The 9627-nt window shown below is 43.3% G+C and overlaps 1 protein-coding gene across 1 annotated transcript in view; it reads right to left on the bottom strand.

The window, feature by feature from the left end:
* Window positions 1–8991, bottom strand: part of CMTM7 (CKLF like MARVEL transmembrane domain containing 7) — a 12320-nt gene extending 3329 nt beyond the window's left edge. Inside the window, exons 1-2 of the mRNA XM_009635160.2 lie at window positions 8953–8991; window positions 2639–2812 (exon numbers count right to left, since the gene is read on the bottom strand). Of these exons, the coding sequence (XP_009633455.2) occupies window positions 2639–2812; window positions 8953–8991 (213 nt within the window). The remainder of the gene's footprint in view (window positions 1–2638; window positions 2813–8952) is intronic.
* Window positions 8992–9627: the final 636 nt, after the last annotated feature.

Raw genomic sequence — 9627 nt, 5'->3', positions numbered from 1 at the left:
AAACACACCTTGTGAGTGGATTTTGTACCATACCTGACTTTCTGTTCGAAAACAGAGAGAGGGCCAATCTTCAGGTATGGATGTATGGACTTTCAATTCAACATGGTACATTACCAAGGGTGAAACACAAATCTTTATTGCATCAAGTATGCACCTTACCTAAGGAGACAGTTCTGGAGGAAGGAAGAAGCCTTATGGGCATATTTCTCCAGCCTATATGAAATGGCAATAAATGGCAGCAAATGGTGTAAAGTGGAAAACCAAATGTTCCTACTTCTGATAATCTTAGAAAGTAAGGAGTAGATCAACTACTGGATTTACTAACAACTTATATAAACCAAGACTGGCAACAGGAGGGAATCCACAAAAAGCACAACTACACAGATACCTATAACCAGCACCCAGGCTCCTAAGTCTGTAAGGGTGGCTGCAGATCTCCTGCAGTAAAACACGATGCCAATGGTTTTTCTGAGAGTGTGCTGAGGCACCATATTTAGGCTCTTCTCTAGTGTGATGAGTATCAGTCCAGGAGTCAATTTTACCTTGTTGTAAGCAGGGTTTATCTGTGGATTTAGTTTTTGAATCCTGACAAAGTTTATGGCAACCAATATGGGTGTTTGCAAACTAAACATGCGTTGTTTCTCTTGCATGGTGGGGTGGGCAGGAGGGTATCTACTTACTTTACCTGCACTGCACTACCAGCATGAGCCAAGCAAATGCCATGTATAAGGGAGAGGAGAGATTCCGTCTCAAACCAAAAGAGAGAGAATATAGTCCCAAAAGGAAATTGTTCAAGGGAATCCCAGAAGAGAAATAGTCTATCATACTATACCACAGTTTCCCTCTGCTCAAGCGTTTATCAACAGCTGAGGAGGATCTTTGCCATAAAGTAGGCTCTGAGACTGCCACTTACTTTCTTCATTTGTAACCTTGTTTCAGGTAGAATAAATTATTTCCATAGAGAGGCTTCTCTTGCTAGTCCACAATGTGGCAGGCAAATTAGGCACGCCACTGCCTCCTTAGAGACAGTAAATAAAGCAGTGTACACAGGCCATTACTTTAGAGGAATCCAAGGGATGGGCAAAGGTGCAAAAGAATCATCAAAGGCTAAATTAGCTGTAGAACCAGCCCCTGGAAGGGCCAGGAGAATGTCCCTCTGGAGAAATACTTCGCAGCTTTAAAAGGTGTCAGTGCTGAACAACCTCTTGAACCACTGTAACTTTACTAACTGCAAATCACACCCCTGATTGCAATGTAGAGATCCTGCCAGGAAACTCAGCCAAACACTAGCTGTAGTTTCCCAAAGTCTCTTACAGGTCTTCCTTTTCTGTTCTAAAGATACTTAAATACATGACTGAAAAGGAGGTTGGCTGTAGAAGAGCAGCAAAGTTCAAGCATCCTATCTCATAAAGCTATCTGAGGCTGAGCAGCCACAAACTGCAGTGCCTTAAACTCTCTAATGACTCTGGAACATTTAGGAATGATTAAGCACACAACAAAAAACAAAAGCAGCCTATGCAGAGGCCAAAATGGCATAGTCTGTTACAGCAATGCACACATCAAATACTGCTTTGCAAAACTGTCATTTATTAGCTTATTTCAATCCCTGCATCTGCATTATGTCTAGATAAAGAAGCACTTTCTAGAGACAGATAGTGGTGGTACACACTTGAAAAAATAAAAAGGGGTACAAGTCTAACCATATTCTTCAGCTAAAAAGAAAAACAAAATTGAATTTTTGTCTCTGGTTAGAAGTGGATGGATGGACAAACCATTATCTTAGATCTGTAAACTACTTACATAGCTTCCATTAAACACCATCCAACCACTCCTTGGATTTCAAAATCCCTCTATATCTCTCCAGCTGGCTTTCCCCATCCCTTTAGTCCTTCCTCTGTGGAACTCACATGTCACTATGCGTAAGGGATACATGTTCAAAGAGGTTATTAAAATCTGTCATCCCACACTAGGACACAGGACTCTTCTGCTAGCTGACCTGACCCAAAGCTACTGAGGAAGTTCAGGTCTCGCATTTTCTGTGCTGCTTGTTAGTTCTCTGCTAGGATATGAGAGATGGATGTGCAGGGGAAATGCAGGAATGAGGCAGGAACATCCTGCAGGATATCCCAGGAATGGCCAGGCTATGGCAATCAGGCTGAAGCTCCTATTTCTTGCTATTGTTTAAGTAACCTAAAACCATACCAAAAAGAGATACATTTGACTTAAATAGCACTAGCAGACTTTATTTTGAGACAGGATATAGTACAGGAATTCTAATGCTGATTTGGTAATTGAGCAATCCCTTAGCTGCTATAAATGACCTGAGCTAGGACCCACCTGCTGAAGGCTTGATAATCAAGAGCTTCTTTTCAATTGTCTCAGAATAACACTACTGCCTTCCCTGGAGTAAATCTAGATTTAGATCTGTGTAAAGGAGGGCAGGATCAGCTCCAAATCAGCTAAAAAACTTACAGGTACAGCATCTGCTGAACTGAATGCTAATAACAAAAGCAACAAAAGGATTTGTATACAGACAAAAAAGGAGTATGCAAAAAACAGCCTACCATTGTGTGATAGCACAAGAAAATGGACTAACTGAGACATCAACCTACAAGAGAGGCAAGGAACCCAGACTTACTGCAAGTGGCCAGCTAACACAAGTGAGCTTCCTGTAGATTCTGAAAATGTGGATAATGTAGAAGAACAAAATCATAACCAAGTCACACATGGTGACAATCTGAAAGTAGCTGTATGCACTGTAATCCGTCCATGGAGAATTATTTACACTGATGAATCCAACCAGCAGTGAGATCTGAAAGATAAAAGGCACATTAAAGATTTTTACAATGGTGCTCAGAGGACCATGGAGTTGATTTTAAACACAACAAAATGGCACTTAGAAACAGAAGACAAATACTTAATGTAAATTGGATGGTCCCAACAAAATGGAGGACAAAGTAATGAGCATGGCAATAATGTTTTAAAATTTGCTGTTAGATGAGCTAAAACAACTATTATGAGTGGGGAAAGAGCCAACTACTAGGAGGAAAGCAGCAGTTTCAGCCTGAAGAATCCAACCTGAAGAAGTCTCTATATACAATACAAGAGGTGTCAAATAGAGAAGAGGCATTGAATGCCTGGAGTTGCACCGGCAACTGAACCATCTGAAGCCCATGGACTTTCAGAAAGAAATCACTGAAAGCTGTAAAAATTAAGGTGCCCACAAACACATGTGCCTTTACTTCCATTTAGTGAGAGTTCTCACATGCAAAATTGGAGGACCTTGCTGCAACTGAGCTAGCAGTTTTACTCTTCCTTTTCTACCACCTACAGAGCAGAAGTATTAGGAGGCCATAGCATTATAGCAAATAATATAAACATTTGGAGAAACTGATTAATTCACCCCACCCCCAATACAATAGTTATAAAGCTTTAATATGTTAACATTGTCACATAAAACTATAAAGCATCATTGTACAACTTCTTTCAGTTGTAGGCTTGCAAAGGACGAAAGTTATTTTATTTTTTTAATCTAAATATACTTGGTTATTTTACTGATCTTGCTACTTCTACCAGCCTGGCTAGGCTGGGTGATAAAAATAAATCTACTGAAGGTATACCAGAGTATTTTCTTATTACAGACTTTGTCAATGCATGCTTTCAGCCACTGTGATTTTTATTTCATCCGAAATCAGCCAGGAGCAGTAATGATTCACATTTTAAGTGTTTCTCCAAGACATTAAAAAACTATCTGAAGAAGCTGGCACTTCAAGACTGCACCATCCTTTCCTGCACACTCATCTTCCAAATTCCTAACCAACAGCATCCATTATTAGAACAATTTCCTTATGATTAAAAGGAAAAAAAAACCCCAACACCCAGACAACATAGCTTAGATTCTTCCTGCTGCAGTTTTAACTGAGTTTCACCTGCCCAGTTCTAAGCGGACAGGCTAAACATACACATCCTCAAGTGCAACCAAAAGCTCTATACACACATAAAAACTTCAGAAGAAGTTCACAAGATCTTGCACCTTGGCCAAACTCCACCCAAAAAGCTACATCAATGTTGCGACAGTGAACCACCTCAAAAAGGTGGCTCCAAAGAGGAAACTCAATGCTTCGGGATCCTTTCCCACGCAAGCCGCTAAGCTATTGTTAGATCTGGTCTGGCTCCATTATTTTTACTGTGGCAGTCCAAGCAGTTGGTATTAGCATTGTAAGTGATGCTCAGTCCAAGCCAGTAACAGGCTTCTGTGCTAAAGTAAGCCTACATCTCCTCCCATCTTTGAAATAGATAGAGGGTAGGGAAGCCAGGACTTTGAGGTGCAGGGCTGGATCATGCTCAATGCTTCTCAGAATGGAGGTGCCTTTGAAAATGCACAGTATTGCCCCAGTCCCTGTCTCCCCAAATACATTCCTGCCCTCTGGTTTGGGAGTGTAACATCACAGCAGCATCCTGCATGGTTAGTGTTTCTGTCCATACCATGCCTGTTCTCTGGGTCTCACAGCCTAGCCACTGGGGAATCCTAAACGCACAGTCTTGCACCTTGTGCATGGCAGAGCTTTCAGAGATGCTACATTTCTTAGAAGGCAACAAAGCAACGCTCTCTGTAATTCAGCATTTAAAGACTTCTGGCCCAGTTCTTCTATTCTGAGGTAATTTTAATGACATTTTGTCCAATCTATGTCTACATACACCAAGTCTACATTAAGCTGTGGTTTCATGAGGGGCTATGGCCTTTGTCATCTTCTTCTCACTCTGGTTTCCCTCCCTATCAGGTACTGGCTCCTCCACTCATCTGTCCTGAGCCACCTCAGTGTACTAAGCCAGCAGAAAAGTGAACTACTAAAAAAAGCAAATAGCTTCACTCTGGCTCTGCCATCACACAAGGCAGGGTCAGGTGAGCAAGGGAGCGCGAGGGAGAAGCTGGTACTCAAGGGAAAGGATAGGAAGGACTGACAGGCAGGGTGGCAGCAGCTGGTAACCACACTGGCTCAGCCTGCCACAGAACATCCACCTTGGTTCCTTGAATCTTAACATCAGTTAAGCAAAGAGTCATCTGACTTAGCTGTTGAAGAACTCGAACAATCAGAAGGAGATCAGCAAGTCATTAACCCTATAACCTGGAATGCTTGAAGTGATACAAGACACTTTTTCATGAGAAAATTAAAATGAAATTTAATGAAATTTCACTGTACAGGAAGACTCAACAAGTCATGGCAAGTGTTGAATCTTGCTCTTGGATAAAGGTGGGATGAGGACAACACTTCTCTAACTACCAAAGGCTAAAAGAGGTCTTCCTTCTTCAGGTGCCATTGCAATAATCAGTTCTCAGTTTCATTTACAGCGTACAAAATAAAAAGGAAGAGCTAATTCACAGAAGTATTAAAAATCTGCCTCTTGGCTCATTTCATGCTTAAACCATTATAAACTTTTTTACTGTGTACAAAGGATAAGAAGGACTGGATCCTTGAAGTACAACCATCATCCAAACAATAAGATGCACTGGTAAAAAAAACTTAGTTTAAACCAGACCTAGTTCTAAGCCACTGGCTGGTGTGGGGGGGGGGGGGGGTGGGGGTGGGTATAAAAGAGAAGGTATAAAATAAAAAGGTATAAAAATAAAAATTTGAGAAGCAGCATAAAGAAGAAGGTGAGCTATCCATGGACAAGATAAGGAAATTCATCTGAGGTGTGCTATTCCTCAGAAATAAGAAGATACAAGGTACCAACCAGTCAGGGAAGTATCTGCTCAGCTCCTAAGCACAGGGTACAAACATGGATTTGAACAAACATGCTTTCCATTTCAAGTGTACTTCACAATTAAAACAATTCCAAAAACAATTAGTAAAGGTTCTCCCTTTGATTTTAGATGTGCCTCGGCTTATAGGTAGGAAGAAAACACTGTGTGGCAATAGGTATTTCTTTCAAAGATTTCCTTTCTTTGCATACATTTCACAACATGAGATTTACATGCAGTTTCTAAAGAGGGTTCTCTGCTCAGAAGCACATAATACTATTTCACAGGACAGGTGTGAGGGCACAGTATGAGGGCACAATATCAACACCTTTTCATAAAGCTATACCATGTTTGCCACACTATACTGCCTGCATGGCTAGCAGGTACAGTCAGAGTTTAAAACTCACCTGTTGAAAAAGAATGCTAACAAATGTAGGAAATAGAGCTTATTTCCTTTAAAAGTAACAAATACCAAAGTTCCTTCACGAGATACCAGTTTATTATGATATACCGGGTTATGACTGTATGTTTTTTCCCCCTTGTAATCCCTGTTTCCAGTGAACTTGAAATTGAGTGATAAAATGGTTAATACTCAAGTGCCCAGGATACAGTTCAACATACGCAGCTGCCCAGCGCAAAAGGACCTGGAGGTGCTGGTTGACAGCCGCCTGAACATGAGCCAGCAGTGTGCCTAGGTGGCCAAGAGGGCCAACAGCATCCTGGCTTCTATCAGCAACAGTGTGGCCAGCAGGAGCAGGGAAGTGATTGCCCCTCTGTACTTGGCACTGGTGAGGCCACACCTCAAATACTGTGTTCAGTTTTGGGCCCCTCACTACAAGGACATTGAGATGCTGGTGCTGGAGCATGTCCAGAGAAGGGCAACAAAGCTGGTGAGGGGTCTGGAGCACAAGGCTTATGAGGAGCGGCTGAGGGAACTGAGGTTGTTCAGCCTGGAGGAGGCTGAGGGGAGACCTTATTGCTCTCTACAACTGCCTGAAAGGAGGTTGCAGTGAGGTGGGGGTTGGTCTCTTCTCCCAAATAACAAGCAATAGGACAAGAAGAAATGGTCTCAAGTTGCACCAGGGGAGGTTTTGATTGGATAGTGGGAAAAATTTCTTTACTGAAAGAGTGGTCAAGCATCAGAACAGGATGCCCAGGGAAGTAGTGGAGTCACCATCCCTGGAGGTATTTAAAAGACATCTAGATGTGGTGTTTAGGGACCTGGTTTAGTGGTGGACTTGGCAGTGTTAGGTTAACGGTTGGACTTGATGAACTTCAAGGTCTTTTCCAACCTAAACAATTCTATGATTCTATATATCTTAGAAGGCAGTTTGTGGCACAGAGAGAGAAATGAATGGCAACGCAATTAAATGCTCAAATGTTAGTTGTGCTCAGGGGAGTAGGTTAGTATGTCTTGGAAATAAAAACTAGAGGCACAAAAAAAAAAAAATTAGAGCACTGCCATTTCCATTTCAATATAGTATTTCATAGATTCTGAGAGTAGCAGACAGGTAACCCATAGCCAGCAAGCCAGTCAGACCAGCAGTACAGGTCAAGTGATGGACAGTCTCATTAGAAGATTTCAATATGCTCCACAAATAAATCCAGGCTTCATACCTGCATTACAAAAGCAGCGGGGGACACATTGCAGGACACTACTGTTTAAGTGCTTTCTGATTTCTGAAAAGCTAAACAAAGAACATAGGCATCAATAAACTCCAAGGAGGGATTTTTGGATTTAAAAAGTTCCGTATTTACTCTGTTTCACAGTTGATCAGCTTAAACTAATCCACTTCTTGACTTTCCATTGGACCAGATATTTGAAGTGAGTCATGAACCGTGTTTAGGAACACTGGCATATATCAGGAACTATCTTGCAGTGAAGCCAATGTGAACTAAAGGCAGTCAGCAATTGCCAGCAGGCACTCAACACCTTACCAGACAGAACAGACATCATAAAAGAAAGATGGTAAGAGTCTGCATTCTCATCTCTATTTTGAGCTGGAGACGAGGCAACCACATCCTCTGCAAAATGCCTGTGGAAAACATTGGATCTTGAATAGCACTGACACAAGCTCCCAAGCCTAAACTCCGTTCTGATTTGAAGTGAGCACAGCTCTACCAAAAATGAAACATAATTTGCTCTTCCTGATACAGTCTTCCTTCAAAAGCCAACTCATGGCCCCTAAAACAGGGTGAGATCTTTCAAGGATGTTAATGAGAGGTGGGACATGGGCTGGGAGATCTGATCTTCACAACAAAGAAGGGTTAGGGGTTATGCTGCTGCTGCCTTTAAGTGATGAGGGCAAGGCTCAAGACCCTTTTCTCCTTGTGCTATGACACCACTTGCTCAGTGTGCCAGGCATAGGCCAGGCCAGCCAGCCACACCCAGGGCTGGGGGCTGAGAGAGGGGCTGCAGCAGCACAAAGTGTGTCCCAGCTATCTGGGAAATGTAAGATGTGATCCAATTGTGTCTCATGCTCACAGCAAGGATCACAGAATCAGAGAATGGTTGAGGTTAGAAGGAGCCTCTGGAGGTCATCTTGTCCAACCCTGCTACTCAAGCAGGGACACTTAGCACTAGTTGCCCAGGACCGTGTCCAGCTAGGTTTTGAGTATCTCCAAGGATGGAGACTCTACAACCTCTCTGGGCAACCTGTGCCAGTGTTTGATCACCCTCATGGTGAAAAAGAGTTTTCTGATATTCAGACTGACTTTCATGTGCCCACTGCCTCCTGTCCTGTCGCTAGGCACTATTGAGAAGACTACATCTCCCTGTCCTTCACTCCCTCCTATCAGGTATTTATACAAGTTGGTGGGCTCCCCTGAACCTTCTCTGATCCAGGCTGAACAGTCCCAGCTCTTCACGTGAGGAAAAACTGAGAGGATGCTCCAGAACCTTCATCACCTTGGTGGAACTGTGCTGGATTCACTCCAGTAAGTCTATGCCTCTCTTGCACAGTGGAGCCCAGAACTGCACACAGCACCACAGATGTGGTTTCACCTGCATTCAAGTAGAGGGGAAGGATCCCGATCTGCTGGCAACACTCTCCCTAAAGCAGACTGAAGATGCTGTTGGCCTTCTTTGCCACAAGGGTGCATTGCTGGCTCATGCTCAGCTTGTTGTCCACCAGGACCCCGAGGTTCTTCTCTGCAGAAGCTGCTTTCCAGCCAGTCAGCCCCCAGTCTGTACTGGTGCAGGGGCTTACCCTCAGATATCCCCAGATGCAGGCTTTGCATTTCCCCATGTTGAACTTGATGAGATTCCTCTCTGTCCAGCCTCTCAAGGTCCCTCTCCATTGCAGCACAACCCTCTGGCTCATCAGCCACTCCTCCCAGTTTTTTTATCACCTACAAACTTGCCAAGGATGCACTCTGCCCCATCATCCAGGTCATTAACAAAGATATTGAACAGTACTGGCCTCAGTATTGACCCCTGGGGTATGCCACTGGCCTCCAAGGACCTTGTACCACAACCCTCTGGGCCTGGCCATTCAGAGAGTTTTAAATCCACTTCACTGCCCACTTAGTGAAGCCATACCCTGTCAGCTTGTCTATGAGGATGTTATGGGAGACCATAACCTTACCAAGATCAAGGTAAACAACATCCACCACTCTCCCCTTGACCACCAAGCTAGTCACCTCATTATAGAAGGCAGTAAGGCTGGGCAAGCATGACCGGACCTTTGTAAATCCATGCTGACTACTCCTGATCACCTTCTTGTCCTTCATGTGTTTGGAAATGGTTTCCAGGATTTTCTTCATCACCTTCCCAGGGCCTGACGTGAGGCTGACTAACCTGTAGTTCCCTGGATCTTCCTTCCTGCCCACAGAGATGACATCAACCTGTTCAGAATGGCCCACTTTTCTTCTGTACCTCTCAG

This window comes from Egretta garzetta, unplaced genomic scaffold, assembly GCF_000687185.1.
Source record: "Egretta garzetta isolate BGI_Z169 unplaced genomic scaffold, ASM68718v1 scaffold313, whole genome shotgun sequence".
In the NCBI taxonomy this organism is placed as follows: Eukaryota; Metazoa; Chordata; class Aves; order Pelecaniformes; family Ardeidae; genus Egretta; species Egretta garzetta.
The sequence above is the reverse complement of the archived record's forward strand: the minus strand, read 5'-3'. Positions and strand labels throughout refer to the sequence as shown.